The sequence below is a fragment of the Poromitra crassiceps genome, assembly GCF_964638095.1.
Source record: "Poromitra crassiceps genome assembly, chromosome: 20".
Taxonomy (NCBI): domain Eukaryota; kingdom Metazoa; phylum Chordata; class Actinopteri; order Beryciformes; family Melamphaidae; genus Poromitra; species Poromitra crassiceps.
In genome coordinates, this window is record NC_139637.1 from 4,559,869 (window position 1) to 4,576,873 (window position 17,005).

At 45.3% G+C, this 17,005-nt stretch overlaps 2 protein-coding genes across 2 annotated transcripts; one reads left to right on the forward strand and one right to left on the reverse strand.

The window, feature by feature from the left end:
• Positions 1 to 835: 835 nt before the first annotated feature.
• Positions 836 to 10,768, forward strand: dnajc16 (DnaJ (Hsp40) homolog, subfamily C, member 16). Its single transcript, XM_083656355.1, has 15 exons — positions 836 to 921; positions 1,336 to 1,516; positions 1,636 to 1,702; positions 1,838 to 2,162; positions 2,648 to 2,832; positions 3,034 to 3,138; positions 3,310 to 3,468; positions 3,685 to 3,815; positions 4,200 to 4,383; positions 5,683 to 5,862; positions 6,120 to 6,196; positions 6,938 to 7,018; positions 7,279 to 7,368; positions 7,478 to 7,648; positions 9,984 to 10,768. The coding sequence occupies exons 2-15, from the start codon at positions 1,344 to 1,346 to the stop codon at positions 10,432 to 10,434; spliced, it is 2,379 nt and encodes a 792-aa protein (XP_083512481.1). The 5' UTR covers positions 836 to 921; positions 1,336 to 1,343; the 3' UTR covers positions 10,435 to 10,768.
• A 2,319-nt stretch (positions 10,769 to 13,087) lies between these two features.
• Positions 13,088 to 16,627, reverse strand: agmat (agmatinase (putative)). The gene is made up of 7 exons (XM_083656721.1): positions 16,237 to 16,627; positions 15,270 to 15,472; positions 14,997 to 15,045; positions 14,648 to 14,843; positions 14,373 to 14,552; positions 14,149 to 14,233; positions 13,088 to 14,066 (listed from the first exon to the last, which is right to left on the reverse strand). Exons 1-7 carry the CDS (start codon positions 16,584 to 16,586, stop codon positions 13,993 to 13,995), a joined length of 1,137 nt encoding a protein of 378 aa, XP_083512847.1. The 5' UTR covers positions 16,587 to 16,627; the 3' UTR covers positions 13,088 to 13,992.
• Positions 16,628 to 17,005: the final 378 nt, after the last annotated feature.

Sequence of the window (17,005 nt, forward strand, 5' to 3'; positions counted from 1 at the left end):
TGCTGTCATAATGTGGGATTTTGGTGGGATTTCTGACCATTTTTATCCATTTTAGAGTAAAAAAATGGTGAGATAAGGCACAAAATCTTGGTAACAAATGGTATCAAATCAAAAACTTAGAGACATAATTGAACATGGGGATGGTCATCATAGGCTATAAGTTCCATCATAATGTTCTAATCTAAGCCCTTATACACTCTACACTTTCACCATTTGAATAGATGCCTAAAACACAATGTTTATTACAGATTTATGACTAGAAAAACTTGACAGAGTGCTGAGCTGCATCTCAAATTAATCTTCACTTTCCCAGCTTTCAGATGATGTGTACCACTTCTATGTGTCATATACAGTACAGTATGTTGACTTGCTATTCCTGATTGTTTTGTTCAATATTAAATTATTACCCTCTCTCTAGAGGACACTAGGCTAGGGTATACATGGTAATACATCCATGGTTGGTTCAGTTTGAGGTTGCATTCGCCATTTCCTTGTTTACATCACTCTTTGCTCTGATTGGTCGACTGGTAGCGTACAGGCAGAACATCCAGGGTGTGTTTGATATTGTTATGACGGAGCACCGCTTGCACGGGGCCACAACATTGCAGTCACACGAAAACGGCGGCACAGTGAACAACAAATCCAGCACACCCGGGAAGCATGAAGCGTGATGAAATACTCAAACTCCCAAGGTTCCTGTCGGCACCTCCCCCCTCTCCTCTCCTCTCCTCTCCTCTCTTCTCCTCTCTTCCTCCTCCGCAGGTTGTCAAGCTACCCGACTCTGGAGGAGCCGTAGGATGCTGCTTATAAACACACCCTGTGCAACCCGCCGTGTCTGCAGATCAGCGTTGACAGACGACAAACTGAGGAACCATACAGTCAAATATGTGGCATAGGACCGGCTGAACGCATCTGCTCGAGGTAACTGACTGCATTTGATAGGTCTTTGGCCTTGAGACGGCTCGCAAGGTGGAAAGACAACTAATGAAATAAATAGCTAAACGTCAACGTCCCCCCCCCCCCCCCCCCCCCGAGGTTGCTGAGAAATAATCTTAACAAGCCACATGGTCGTGACGTCTTAGCAATAACGTCGTTATCATATTGTATTTCTGTTGTTGCTACATTGGCTAACATGTTAGTTAGCTACTAGCATGCTAATTATTTCACCATATTTACCTTGTTGCAGTTGCATCCTTCTAGCTAATAATAATCCAGTTACTAGTTCTCTTTACGAGCAGATATAACGTTAAAACGGTTGTCATTATTGTAGGACATCAGATTTAGCCCACAGTAACTTGATAATGACTTTTTTTTTAATCTAATCATGTCCTGTAGGTAGCTATATGGCTGGGTCAAGGATGTCTCTGCCACTGGCTGTAGTGGTGGTCCTCTCAGTGCTGCTGGTAGGACCAGCCCATGCTGGGCCTGAGGCAGACCCGTACAAAATCCTAGGCGTGACCAGGAGTGCCAGCCAAGCTGAGATCAAGAAGGTTTACAAGCGCCTTGCGAAAGAATGGTAAGGGACTATAAACCACACCGACAAGCCATGCAGTAACCTAATGGCTATTGGCTAATGGAGGCCACAGTAAAGAGAATGAGAGCAATGATTAAACTAATGGCCTTCATCTTCTCTAGGCATCCAGACAAAAACAAAAACCCAGATGCAGAAGATATGTTCATCAAGATCACCAAATCTTATGAGGTTAGCTGTTTCCTTTGAGTTATGTTTCAAACATAATGCTCAGCAGTATGCTGGCATACAGCGCAGCTGATAGTATCAGAAATGTGTGCTCTGCTGGTATCAACTGTGGGTTCTAACTTCTACCCCAACCTCTAGATCTTATCCAATGAAGAGAAACGGGCCAATTATGACCGTTACGGACAGACTGACGACACGCAGCCGTACGGCGGCGGCCACTACAGCCATCGCCATGACAACTTTTACTTCGAGGAGTCCTTCTTCAGCTTCCCCTTCAACAGCAAGAACAACAGGGACTTCGCCGACAGCAAGTACACGCTGCACTTTAACCAGTATGTGAACGACGTGGTGCCCGACAGCTACAAGAGGCCGTACCTGATCAAGATCACCTCGGACTGGTGCTTCAGCTGCATCCACATCGAGCCGGTCTGGAAGGAGGTGGTGCAGGAGATGGAGGCACTAGGTGTGTGGACTGAAACCATCAACTACAAATCATCCCAAACTATTTCACATTCCTATAAAAATTTGGGGAAAAAAAGTCCAAGGCAACTCTTCTTCTGATTAAAAAGCCTTTATTGTATCATGGTTAGTTCAACATTCAAACACTCCCAACATGTTTCGACTTTCATCAGGGACAATTGGAGTGTTCGAATTTGAACTAGCCATGATAGAATAAAGGCTTTTTAATCATAAGAAGAGTTGTCTTGGACTTTTTTTTTCAAATTTTATATGGACTTTCCCCTTTTGAGTTGCAAAGAGCACCTTCTTTTTTAAGTTTTTTTAACTTTGATCCAGAGCGTCGTAGCCCTCTCCTATATTATCTTATTTCACATTCTTGTTTTGAAATCTCATAGCGGGTGTGATGTGGGGATGTGGTCTGAAATCATATACGGAATATGATTTAAAGGTGTGTGTCTGTGTGCGGGTGGGTGTGTCCTATCACCACAGGTGTGGGGATAGGTGTGGTGGATGTTGGCTATGAGAGACGGCTAGCCAATCACCTTGGTGCTCACCGCACCCCGTCAATACTCGGGGTGCTGAACGGCAGGGTGACCTTTTTCCATTACTCGGTGGCAAAGGAGCACCTGAAGCAGTTTGTGGAGGACCTGCTTCCTCAGAGACTGGTCGAGAAGGTAAACATCTCCCTCTGATAATACTGTACTTACAGTCGTGCTAAAACACGTTGGCTTATATTATAGCGCTTTTCAGAATTGTGAAGTGCTTTACAGAAAGGAAGACGAGAGCCATGCTTTGTATGTGAAATGTAGGTTAATTGATTTATTTACAAGTGGATCTGTGTATTATGTATTCATAATAATAATTGATTGGTTCAGGTCACAGACAAGAATGACCTGCAGTTCCTGAACAGCTGGCACGAGCACAACAAGCCGCACGTGCTTCTGTTCGATCAAGTGCCTGTAGTTCCTCTACTGTTCAAGGTATAATAACTTTATTTGGTAATAATAATAATAACTTTATTTGGTAATAATAATAACATTTATTTGGTCATCATAATAACATTTATTTGGTCGACTTTTTCCTTTTGAGGTTTTTGCCGCAATGTGATGAAGTCGCCGTTAACCACATTATTTATGGCTCCCTCTCCACAGCTTACAGCCTTTGCCTACAAGGACTACCTGCAGTTTGGCTATGTGGACCAAGGGCTTTCAGAGACCGCCAACCTGCTGAAGCAGTTCAACATCAACACCTACGCTCCCACCATGCTGGTCTTCAAAGAGAACATAGACAAGCCAGCTGATATCATACAGGTACTTCTCCCTCGCAGCACCGAGGAACTCTAGGAGAGAAAGGCGATCTCCTGACCTCTTTCCTCTCCACCGGGTTTGGTTTAATTATTCAATGGCACCTGAACGCTGGATTAGTTGTGTTTGTTGGATTTGCATGCGGTCAGTCAGTGACAGTGTGTCAGACCACACCCGTGCCATGTGTTTCTCTTACGCGAGCCACTCCGCTGTTCCCTGCAGGCCAGAGGAATGAAGAAGCAGATTATCGAGGAGTTCATGTTGAACAACAAGTTCCTCCTCGTGCCACGACTGGTCAATCAGAAGCTCTTTGACGAGCTCTGTCCCGTCAAACAGTTCCATCGACGCAGAAAGTAAGAGATCTGCCAGTATCCTTCAAATCTATATCTATATGTATCAAAATTTATTTATGTATTTATTTATTTATTTGAGAAAGGGACAGTGCATATTAATGAGTATTACTACAGTCAGTACATGTAAATATGACAGATTATAGTTCGAAGGCTAGTTTCCATCTGGAGTCCCTTGGCAGGTTGATGTAATTCAAAGAAAAAGCAAAGTGACAGAAAACACATACATTACATAGGAAATATACAATATCAGTAATAGTACAAATGACTAGACTGAATTAAAGCCATGATTGTGTTCTCATGTTGTATTTAAGATGTATATTTGAGGTCTTAACAGTTCTATAGCGAGTATTGACTAACTCGATGTAATACATGTCCCCCCTTCAGATACTGTGTCCTGCTGATCACAGGTGAAGAAGAGACCTTCTCGTCTGGGAACAAGGCGTTCCTCTCTTTCGCCTCCACCAACACCAAGGAGGTGGTGAGGTTTGCCTACGTCTACGAAAGGCTCCAGCAGCCACTGTGTGATATCCTCATCCAGAACAAGGAGAGCGTGCCACTGCCCCCACAGGTACACACAGCTATAGCACGACAGATAACACTGCCACTTACTCTAGAATATTGATATTATTTTCCAATAATCCACCATGTTTGCTGCTTCTATGCTGAGTCTATATACGTATATAATCTAACTACTGTAAGAATTTGCTGCGTACGTGAGAGGCACGCTAGAAATGAGTATGCGAAATGCACAATATTTTTAGTTATGTAAAAGCTGCTAGGAATTAACTTTGAGATGAAGTGAAGAGTACAAAATAATCGAATTACATTTCATTACAAAAAGGTATAATGAAAAACATTTAAAGCAGGACTAAACCCCAAAACACTTTTTTTCAGCTTTTAACCAATATGACTTTGGGGGTGGTGTGTGAAGAATTCTGGTCAAAATTTCCACATTTGAGACCAAACTGTTACTATTGTACCATTTGTATCATTTTCAGCAGCATAAGTTCCCTCTATGGGTTGAACACTGCTTTTTTTTGTGCCCTCAAATGAATGGGATATTTGGTACATCATGACGTCACGGTGGGGTTAGCACGCGCCCCACTCATGTGAAAAATAGTTTTTTTTCCCCATTGATTATTACTGTAGTTCACGCGGGGCGAGCCCTTTAAGACCAATGCATCCCTGGGTAATGCCTACTGTGGCTAATATTAGCCACTAGTTAGTTATGTTATATGGCAGCAAAATGCCACTGAATGACCAAATTGATATAACTTTTAACCATTTTGAGTAACACTGTTTCCATACAGATCACCAGCATTAGTTTGTTGTTTATAACGTGGCTATATTCATAACGTTTTCTATCTCGGATGCGTTATTTCGAATCCCACATAGGTTACGCTGGCGCAAAGCGTGTGGGTTTCCGGACGAAACAGTCTCGAGCCACTAACGTTATCTTTAGAGCACAATATTCCTGGAATGCAAGTTTAACTAAACAGTTACATGTCCTCTGCATTCTACATAAAATTACGATATTACGTTGTTTTATTTTGTATGTTACATACTTAGTGGCCAAGATATGTTACTTTATGGGGGAGGAATTCTGCCAGCTAAGGAGCTGAGTGTGGGCGGCCATCTTGCCTACGGGGATTTTGAATCGAGTGGAGTGCCGTTTTGCAAGAAATCTGGGGGGTTTAGTCCTGCTTTAAGTCAAAAAGAACAAATATATTTGCTGGAAAATTGCTCTTCTTGTCCTCCCTGTCCTGGTTTAAAGGCCAAGAATTGGCAACCCTTAATGTGCGTGTGTGTGTGTGTGTGTGTGTGTGTGTGTGTGTGTGTGTGTGTGTGTGTGTGTGTGCGTGTGCAGGTTGTGATCCTGGAGAGGCGTAGCTCTGCGGGGAAGGTCTTGTACAAGCCGGTGACGGCGTGGAACGGCAGTGAGGAAGACAAGCAGCGGCTCCAGGAGGAGCTGGAGCGGCTCCAGAAAGACCCGTCCATCCTCAACCATGATGCAATGCTGCCCGAGCTCAACAACGAGTTTGCCTCTGTAGGTTCTTGTTGTGTGAAATATCTGACCCAGGAAGGGTTCTGCTAGTTGAACCAGGAAGGGTTCTGTTAGTTGACCCAGGAAGGGTTCTGCTAGTTGAACCAGGAAGGGTTCTGTTAGTTGACCCAGGAAGGGTTCTGTTAGTTGACCCAGGAATGGTTCTGCTAGTTGACCCAGGAAGGGTTCTGCCAGTTGAACCATTCAGTTTCAAATGGGGCTGATTAGACGAGATACTATGTGATATTCTTACTTTACAGATGTTTTTAATCCGGTGGATCTATGCATCTTATGATTACCTCTCTGAAGTCATTGATGATATTCTGCATAATAACTGGTAAGTCTAAGCTAGTATTTATTTTCTTTAACTTCTGGCATAATTATACTGTAACTTGTAGAGTGGATCAGCAAAATTACATATTTTAACCAATTAAGTTGCACCATGAAAATTGAGATGAGGGGGTGTCTAGGGAGGTAAAAGCACTCGCCTACCACCACCGGGACCCTGGTTCAACTCCCGGTAGCGGTACTTCCAGGCTTGGTCAGACGTTCTTATAGACACAATTGTCCGTGTCTGTGGGTGGGAAGCCGGTGGGGGATGAGTCCTGGTCGCTGCACTAGCACCTCCTCTGGTTGGTCGGGGCATCTGTTTTTGGGGGGGGGGGGGGGGGGGGGGGGGGACAGCGTGGTCCTCTCAGGCACTACGTCATTCCGGTGAAACTCCTTGCTGTCAGGTGAAAAGAAGAGGCTGGTGACTGCAAATGTGTCGGAGGAAGCATGTGCTAGTCTACAACTCTCCCCAGATCGGCAGAGGGGGTGGAGCAACGACCGGGGCAGCAGGGGGAATTGGCCAAGCACAATTGGGGAGAAAAAAGAAAAGGAAATTGGAATGAAAATGGCCCATTATGAGTTTTTCTCAGGTGGTTTTTGCTGCTCCCTGGTGTTGAAAATCGAGCTAAAACCGTTTTTAATTAGTTCAAAGAATTTGCAAGCAAGCCTGTAGTGTTCAGTCAGTCTGTGATGTTAATGAGCCTTTTTGCTCATTGTGATTTATTTATTTTATTGTTTTTTTTTGCAGGCGAGAGATGATGCCTCTTCTGTCTCTAATCTTCTCTGCCTTGTTCATCTTGTTTGGAACCGTGGTCATCCAGGCCTTCAGGTGAGCTTATTTACCGGGGAAGAATTAAAAAAAATATATTTCTTTTTTTGCGCCTCACTTGTCTAGTTAAACCACCAAAAACTGTAACCATGGCAACAGCTCATTTTCCTGGGGTCAGGGTAAGACCAAAAAGCACGACGAAAGCTAAAAACGAGCAAGAGAAAACAAGGCATTATTAATTTCACTCTGCTCCAGCGCACGGCCTCGGGGGAAACGTTCACCCAGCAGAAACAGCTTTGCTATCTCTTTGTGTCTCTCAGTGACTCCAGTGAAGATAAGCACACGAAACCCAAGGCAAAGGATCTAACAAAAGCAGAGAATGGCTCACCGGGGACCAGCGGCACGTCGAGGCAAGCCTGCGTTTCTAATTCACACATTACCTGCTCTATCAGCTGTAGGATTGACTGTTTAGGCTAGCGTAGCATACCGTGTTTTTACTTGCTCTGTGCTTCTTCTTAGTCGGCCTCCTAAGAAGAACTTTGTGGAGGTGACGGAGCTGACGGACATCACCTACACCAGCAACCTGGTGAAGCTGAGGCCAGGCCACATGAACGTAGTGCTGGTCCTCACCGACGTCTCCAAGAACATCCTCCTCAGCAAGTTCGCCAAAGAGGTCTACTCCTTCACCGGGTGAGCTCAGCCGTCGCTTTAGCTCGTGTGGAACAACACGCACTACTGTAGGACATCCACCAGGGGTTTTTCAAAGTCTGAGACTGTGGGCCTCCCCTCAGACAAAGCTTGGAAAAAGGCATCCCCCCTGCTCAATTCCTGGATGCCTATGGGATCATGATTGCTATTTGATCCCATAGACACTCAACAACTGAGCAAAGATAGCCTGATATTGTTGTTTGAGATACTTCAGACTACAGCAAATACATAGAAAGGTCAGTCTGAAGGCATTTCTTTCTTTCGGACTCTGGGAAAGTGGGCAAAACTGTAAATTTCCCCCAAACTACTGTATCTCTGAACTGTCTCTTTAACCAAATCACACACATTTATGCTATTCTATGTGATCTCCTTTTAACACATTCACTGCCAGCCGTTTTTTTTTACTGTAGGTAGGTTCTGCCAGAGGGTTTTTTTGAGGATTCTGGCTCATCTTTCAAGACCCGAGGATTCTTTTCTGCTAAGATTTTGTGAACACACAATATCTCAAAAGAACTAATAGAATGTGTGCTTTCTCTGTCTAAAAGAGTTAGTTTGTAGAGTTAGTAGTTATGTAAGCATTAGCAGTTGAATACAGCATGGTTTCAGCGTCTGAAAAATTATTCAGAGATAAACGGCTTTTTGTGAAATTCGATAGAACAGTCACTTTAACCATTCATTTTTGGCATCAGTAAGACGTCAGACATCTAAACAATAGTTTTGAACAGTAATTTCCTCCATAACAGCAGGAAACCCCCCTCTGCTTCCAACTCCTCCCTCCGTGGGCGTTCTTCTTGGCTGCAGCGGCCGTGTCACAAGCTTGTCACCAGTCTCACTGCTTTGCTGCTGCTGTGCCTGTCTGCGCGGCCGCTCTTTGAGGAAGTCTGGATGGACTTGCTCGTTTCTTGGAGTTTTGGTTGAGAGCTTTGATGAAGCTTTTGCGATTCTGGTCATATTTATGCTGCGTGTTTCAAAGTGTGTTCCACCCGTAATCTATTATGCAAATTTGCAATCCCGCACCGCCAGCAATCAGCGCGAAAACGAAAGCGTTTTATCCAATCCATTTTCATGAGAATGGCTTCGAGGAAGCCATTCTCATGAAAATGCTTGCCTTCCTCTAGTCAGGAGAGCACTGTCGCCACTTAGTGGGTCGGTGGAATGGGTTGTAAACGTTCGGTGGTTCCAATAATTATATAAGAGATGTAAAAGGGTTAGATGCACATCCCACGGTCAAAAAAAAAAAAAAAAAAAATTTGACGGAGTAATACGTCATTGGCAGTGAACCGTTGGATTTTTTTTGACGGAGTAATACGTCGTTGGCAGTGAACGTGTTAATAACTAATGTGGTGTGTGTGTGTTTTTTGTTTTTTTTCAATTCCATTCACTGAGCCTCCCCTGAAAATACTTGGAGCCCCCCTGGGGAGGCCCACCTCCCACTTTGAAAACCTCTGACATACACGATTACACTTCAAGTCATGCTTTTTGCCTATTCACACATTTATATCACATCATGCACAATTTCTGATAAGAAGAAATGTGTAACACTTGATTTGGATAGTCCACCTACAGAGAGTCTACAGGGTATTTGTAAGAGCAAACGAGTTGAACAGTCAACAGTTTGTCTGTAGATGTTTTTTAACAGCTTATTATTTGAGATTCAACAAACGGATTCTGTTCACTTCCCATTCCACTCACCTGCACTTAAGTGTCATATTATGTTCATGAACTGTCACATTCTCTACGGATCATCTGGTCAAGTTAAACTGTTTAACGGTTAAACAGTTGAATTGTTGAATATCAATTAATAAGCTGTTGAAATGTTACAAATACAATGTAGATTCTGTATAGAGTTTTCTTGCATTTTGTTTTTCTCCTGAAAACAGAAAGACTTTAGGGATGACTTCATTGTGTATCAGGAGCAGCATAAAAATTCAGACCAATGAAACTTTTCTTTTTAAACAATGATCCCGCCCATCCGCCCTTCCCATGAAAGAAAACTGCCTTTCTGTCCGTAACTGATATGCCACTGCTTTCCCTTTGGAGTGATACCTCCCACCTCAACATCCTGTACATCACTTTAACAGAGATGCTCCCAAAAGGCAGCGGCATTGTCCCTTTAAAGAAAAACAAGCGATGCTAATGGCTTCAAAAACAGTGAGCCTATCAAACGATCATGTTCCTAGATCCTGGATCACATTCAAAAACAGTGAGCCTATCAAACGATCATGTTTCTAGATCCTGGATCACATTCAAAAACAGTGAGCCTATCAAACGATCATGTTCCTAGATCCTGGATCACATTCGTTCTTTTGTCTCCCAGGAGCCTGACGCTACACTTCTCCTTCCTGAACATGGACAAGCACAGCGAGTGGATGAACGCGCTGCTGGAGTACGCGCAGGACGCCATGCAGATCGACGCGGACGACGACGACGGCAGCAACCACAAGACGGACTACACCGGCTACGTGCTGGCCCTCAACGGCCACAAGAAGTACCTCTGTCTTTTCAAGCCCGTCTACACCGGCGAGGACCTGGACAGCAAGTCGTCCGAGGACGAGTCGACCACGTCGGCGTGCAGGGCCAGGTCGGGCTCCCGCGACGAGCACCCGCCTCCGCGCCGATCCAACCGGTCCCGCTCCACGTCCACACTGCAGATCCACCACAAACTGGACCGCCTGGGGGTGTGGATGGAGAGGCTGATGGAGGGCACGTTGCCTCGCTACTACCTCCCTGCCTGGCCGGGCCTGGACAAGATCACCGCCAGCAAATAGGACCGTCCGTGTGCCGCCAGCCACGCTGAACACGGTTCACCTCATGTTCTGCTGAAGTGAGGCTGGAGCTGCCTTGTTTCTGTTTTGCACTGGAGACATGTTAGTTACAGACGGGCTTGAAAGCTGGGTCCATATTACATGCTGGGCTTCGGGTCGATACTATATTCGGTGCAACTACTGTGGGACCGTTCCTCTCCCCGCATGCTGTTCATTCCCAGCCGCAGTTCATATTTATTCAGACAAAATGCTGCTGCTACCGCCTTTAGATTTAGCTTCTACAAAACAAATCACTGTGGCCACCTGTAGTCCCCTCTGTCACACACTGACCTGTAGTCTCCTCAGTCACACACACACACACTGACCTGTAGTCTCCTCAGTCACACACTGACCTGTAGTCTCCTCAGTCACACACTGACCTGTAGTCTCCTCAGTCACACACTGACCTGTAGTCTCCTCAGTCACACACACACACACTGACCTGTAGTCTCCTCAGTCACACACTGACCTGTAGTCTCCTCAGTCACACACACACTGACCTGTAGTCTCCTCAGTCACACACTGACCTGTAGTCTCCTCAGTCACACAGACCTGTAGTCTCCTCAGTCACACACTGACCTGTAGTCTCCTCAGTCACACAGACCTGTAGTCTCCTCAGTCACACACTGACCTGTAGTCTCCTCAGTCACACACACACACTGACCTGTAGTCTCCTCAGTCACACAGACCTGTAGTCCCCTCTGTCACACACTGACCTGTAGTCTCCTCAGTCACACACACACACTGACCTGTAGTCTCCTCAGTCACACAGACCTGTAGTCTCCTCAGTCACACACTGACCTGTAGTCTCCTCAGTCACACAGACCTGTAGTCTCCTCAGTCACACAGACCTGTAGTCTCCTCAGTCACACTGACCTGTAGTCTCCTCAGTCACACACACACACTGACCTGTAGTCAGGTCTCCTCAGTCACGCTGACCTGTAGTCTCCTCAGTCACACTGACCTGTAGTCTCCTCAGTCACACAGACCTGTAGTCAGGTCTCCGCAGTCACACTCACACACTGACCTGTAGTCTCCTCAGTCACACACTGACCTGTAGTCTCCTCAGTCACACACACACACTGACCTGTAGTCTCCTCAGTCACACACACACACTGACCTGTAGTCTCCTCAGTCACACACTGACCTGTAGTCTCCTCAGTCACACTCACACACTGACCTGTAGTCTCCTCAGTCACACACTGACCTGTAGTCAGGTCTCCTCAGTCACGCTGACCTGTAGTCTCCTCAGTCACACACTGACCTGTAGTCTCCTCAGTCACACACTGACCTGTAGTCTCCTCAGTCACACACACACACACACACACACTGACCTGTAGTCTCCTCAGTCACACACTGACCTGTAGTCTCCTCAGTCACACACTGACCTGTAGTCTCCTCAGTCACACACACACACACTGACCTGTAGTCTCCTCAGTCACACTCACACACTGACCTGTAGTCTCCTCAGTCACACTCACACACTGACCTGTAGTCTCCTCACTCACACACTGACCTGTAGTCTCCTCAGTCACACACTGACCTGTAGTCTCCTCAGTCACACACTGACCTGTAGTCTCCTCAGTCACACACTGACCTGTAGTCTCCTCAGTCACACACTGACCTGTAGTCTCCTCAGTCACACACACACACACACTGACCTGTAGTCTCCTCAGTCACACACACACACTGACCTGTAGTCTCCTCAGTCACACACTGACCTGTAGTCTCCTCAGTCACACACACACACTGACCTGTAGTCTCCTCAGTCACACACTGACCTGTAGTCTCCTCAGTCACACTCTGACCTGTAGTCTCCTCAGTCACACACACACAGTGACCTGTAGTCTCCTCAGTCACACACACACACTGACCTGTAGTCTCCTCAGTCACACTCTGACCTGTAGTCTCCTCAGTCACACACACACAGTGACCTGTAGTCTCATCAGTCACACACACACACACACACTGACCTGTAGTCTCCTCAGTCACACACACACACTGACCTGTAGTCTCCTCAGTCACACACACACTGACATGTAGTCTCCTCAGTCACACACACACACTGACCTGTAGTCTCCTCAGTCACACACACACACTGACCTGTAGTCTCCTCAGTCACACACACACACACTGACCTGTAGTCTCCTCAGTCACACACACACACACACTGACCTGTAGTCTCCTCAGTCACACACTGACCTGTAGTCTCCTCAGTCACACACTGACCTGTAGTCTCCTCAGTCACACACACACACTGACCTGTAGTCTCCTCAGTCACACACACACACTGACCTGTAGTCTCCTCAGTCACACACTGACCTGTAGTCTCCTCAGTCACACACTGACCTGTAGTCTCCTCAGTCACACACTGACCTGTAGTCTCCTCAGTCACACACACACTGACCTGTAGTCTCATCAGTCACACACTGACCTATAGTCTCCTCAGTCACACACACACACTGACCTGTAGTCTCCTCAGTCACACTCACACACTGACCTGTAGTCTCCTCAGTCACACACACACACACTGACCTGTAGTCTCCTCAGTCACACACACACACACACTGACCTGTAGTCTCCTCAGTCACACACTGATGTCGGCAGGATATTCTTGTAACCACTTTTAGTCTTGATTGGTGAATACTGTGAATAGAGATGCATGTCTCTAGCACTATAGCTTTCTTTACCCGTTTTTTTTTAACGAGTCTAAACGCATTTTTCTTTGATTAGTTAACGACTTCCTGAATGCTAACGCTACATGCTTGTGCAATATAACCTACTGCTGTCATGACAATGCCTTTTAGCCTTGAGCTCAACGGGTTTATGTTCTTCCTTGCTCATGAAAAAGATACAAAGTATATAGAAATGATATGTTTTGTTACAAACAAGAATTCTATAGTAGCGTTGGTCTATGTAACAAACTCATTTAGCCGGTAGCTTGATGTAGCAAACAAGTAGTTATGTGGGCCGTCCCATTTCCTGTTCTGGATGTTTGGCTACGATTGACTGATATGTAGAACAATGCCCTCTTATTGTTATGTCATTTATTCAAGACGATGACATTCAAGTAAAACAAGTGTGCTTGGTTCATAAATGTATTGGTTTGTCTGGTCAACATGATCATATTGTCAATATTCTTTTGTCAATACAGTACTGTGAAATGTAAATATTGTACATAAGTCACATTATCTATAGGACCTGTATTCTGTCATTTGAAAGATGACTTACTGTTTTACACGGATCGATCATAATACTGTGCTTATGGTTTGTGGTTTACATTGAGTTTCTTTTACAAGTTTACAGTGAAAGAAAAGATGTCTCCTACTGGCAAGATGTTTCAGTAGGTCTCCAACTGTGCATATATCCTCTTGCTGGTTCTAATAAAATGCTTTATGTTTAATAATTAACACATACGATTGTAATTTTACAGAATGTATCCTCTACTCCACATACAGTCCATTTAGAATTCATTCATTTTTGTATTGCATCATATCAACATGTGTCCTGTGTCTCCACAGATCAGCAATATTTAGTTTTTGGGAGGACGCACATCATTTCAAAGAGCAGGTTGGCACCAGTCAGTGCTGTGTTTCCTGTTGAGGGGAAAAAGAAGATTAGTATAAATAATGATGATTAAAGTTTTGTATTTGATAGGAAACGCAGTGTGCCGAGTACCTGTAGTGTCATAGGGTGGCGAAACCTCCACTAGATCACAGCCAACAAGGTTTAGGCCGCGACATCCCCGGATGATCTCCACGCCCTAGTCCCAATCAAAAACAACAATACAATAATACTGAATTCTGTCACCTAAGACATGCATCTTAGCACAATATGCAAAGTAACAACGCATTTCTAACACTAGTATCTTAAAATGCAGTCCGGTGCACCAAGTCTATTACCTGTATGGGTGTAAGCCCTGCTATCTCCGGTGTGCCTGTTCCTGGGGCGAAGCCTGGGTCCAGAGCATCGATGTCAAAGCTAAGGTAGACTGGCCCACTGCCCATCTGAGTCCTGACCTCGGCCATCAGAGGGGCGAGGGATTTGAACCAACACTCTTCCACTTGGACCACACGGAAGCCCTGCAGCACATCAGCAAATATGGGACACTTTGTTCAAAGCCGATCATGATTTGTGTTTCATCTAGTTTTAGAACAAACGCTTGCGGGACAGTTACCTGGGCCCGGCTCCACTCATACGAGTCTGCGCTGTAGCCTGTGCCACGCAGGCCGATCTGGACCACCCTCTGGCAGTCCAGCAGTCCCTCCTCCACACAGCGTCTGAAAGGAGTCCCGTGGCCGATCTTCTCCCCCAGGACCACATCGCTCGTGTCGGCATGGGCGTCCACATGGACCAGACCCACTGGGCCATGTCTTGATGATATGGATCATAAAGTTATTACATTAAATATTAAATGGTGATATGCGTATATTGTTTCACACCAACAGGCATGGAATCTTATTTGACTAGCTCCATGTGTGGGAAAGCAGCCCTTATTATTATTATTATTATTAAAGTGAACTTACTTCTCAGCAACAGCTTGCAGGATTGGGTATGCAATTGTGTGATCGCCACCTGTGGACATCAAACAGTCCTAAATCCTGAACTTGGATCTACTGTGCAATGCCTTTTATGAGACTATTTGAATGGCTAATAACGGCACAGAAATATAAAAATTAACATTTAATGTTATAAAAACAAATACTGAGCCATCCTGATGTTTAAAAGCTGTTGCTCCCGTTTACCACCATGCACCATTCAACTGGCATAGAAGCTCTTCCCCGTCTAGTCGTTCTCACCCATAGTCAGAGGGATGCAGCCGGTGGCCAGGATCTTGCGGTAGGCCTCTCTGATCCGTTTGCAGGTGTCCTTCAGGTCGTACACGTTGACGTTGACGTCCCCAATATCAGCCACCATGAGGGACTCGTACGGTGCCGCCCTGGTGCCGCTGTTGTAAGACCTCAACAGGGCAGACTCGGTTCTGATCTGCCGGGGCCCAAACCTGTGTGAGGTGGAAGGAGGGAGTAGATCATCCAGGTGCATCGCTGCAGTGGTTGGGTGAACTTAAGAAGCTTATTGTCGGCCATTCTAACAATTCCACTGACTTGATAGTCCTATTGCTTATTATGCAACATGTTGCATGGGCTTTATGCACTTTCAATTCAATCAGTTTAGCAAAAAGGTGTTCTTCAAAAGTCACAACTCTTGATGACCTATCCCAACAATGTAAGAAATAACAGAATGAATGTTAATTACAAACTAAATTGACATTTGAATTTAGGCTATATTTTGGATTGACTACACCCACCCTCACAGACAAATAATCCGGTACATTTTAGAAGGAAAGTCTATAGGCTACAAATATGACAATAACAAACGAGTTAAGTTAAAATACCAGGAAGTGCCACAGATGTGCAGAGATCATTTCAAAATTGAGAGCAATGACCAGTAATTGTAGCCTGACTCCACCAGATGGGGGCGGCATTGTTCCACAAATGCACAATGAGAAACAAATGTGAACGAATTTACATCCATCTGGCAGCGTCGGGTTACAGTCATTGACCCTTTTCACAGCAACGGTTTTGAGGTGGTAACGCAGGTGGGAATGATGCTATCCATTAAATGTTGGTGTTCCAGTGTCAGGGCCCTCATTATAGCGTCAATTGGTTACTTATATCTGCTTTACTTCCTGCTTCCAAAACGGTTGCTGTGAAAAGGGCCCATTTCCCTTCAACCATCCCAGCAGAGTTCAGAGGAATACACCACCTTGCTCCGGGTCGGTTGGAGGTTCCAGTATCAATTGGGACTCCAATAAACGCAGCATCAAGTCCGTCCGCTGTCTCTTGGTAAGGTAATTTGGCCATGGTGGCGATCCCTGAAACCCTCGCAACAAATTCAGCGCTGGGCGGAACATTGTATGGCTTCCCAGAGCACTTTCTGCTGGGCTTTATGCTGCATGGAGCCCGTCTGTCAAAGTCGCTGCTGCGGCTGCACAGAGGCACAGTTTGCCTTGAGCGTAGAGCGAAGATCTCTGCAGTTCTTCTCCCACAATATGACCGCGCAGCTCCCGGAGTAACATTGCGACGTACGGTCAGGTTTCTCCAAACTGACAGCATAGCCTTACTTCTTGTTAGTTCTGTTACGACTGTCTGTCACTGTACATGAACTCACTTTATGGCATGGACTTCAGCTGAAACTAATCAACAGATTGGATGCTGCCTTCAGTGTCTCCTCGGAAGCTCGCAATGCTGGCTTCACGGGTCGTAGATATAATCAGGGATAGGCTAATAACAACATACGTTTTGTTTGTGGCCGTTGTATTATTGTGGAATTCAAGTAGCCTATTAGCTACTTTGTGTTGTTGCGACAGCAAGACAGTAGACAATGTTAACATTATCCTAATTGATGCCAAAAGTTGTCTCTTTATGCACTTTACCATAAATTACTGACATGTCTGCGCCATAAAGGCCACATCTCATCAATTGGGCTGTGAGTGAAAATGACCAATAGACCCTTTTCACCGGGGTCATTTTGT

What these genes read in the sequence shown, in the direction of transcription:
- dnajc16 (XM_083656355.1), top strand. Translation starts at nt 1,344, where the DNA reads ATGGCTGGGTCAAGGATGTCTCTGCCACTGGCTGTAGTGGTGGTCCTC. An exon ending in TAGTTCCTCTACTGTTCAAG is followed by an intron (nt 3,139 to 3,309) that starts GTATAATAACTT and finishes CCCTCTCCACAG; the next exon opens with CTTACAGCCTTTGCCTACAA. An exon ending in GATATTCTGCATAATAACTG is followed by an intron (nt 6,197 to 6,937) that starts GTAAGTCTAAGC and finishes TTTTTTTTGCAG; the next exon opens with GCGAGAGATGATGCCTCTTC.
- agmat (XM_083656721.1), bottom strand. Translation starts at nt 16,586, where the DNA reads ATGCTGTCAGTTTGGAGAAACCTGACCGTACGTCGCAATGTTACTCCG. An exon ending in TCCAACCGACCCGGAGCAAG is followed by an intron (nt 15,473 to 16,236) that starts GTGGTGTATTCC and finishes CACCTCACACAG; the next exon opens with GTTTGGGCCCCGGCAGATCA. An exon ending in CTGCATCCCTCTGACTATGG is followed by an intron (nt 15,046 to 15,269) that starts GTGAGAACGACT and finishes TGATGTCCACAG; the next exon opens with GTGGCGATCACACAATTGCA.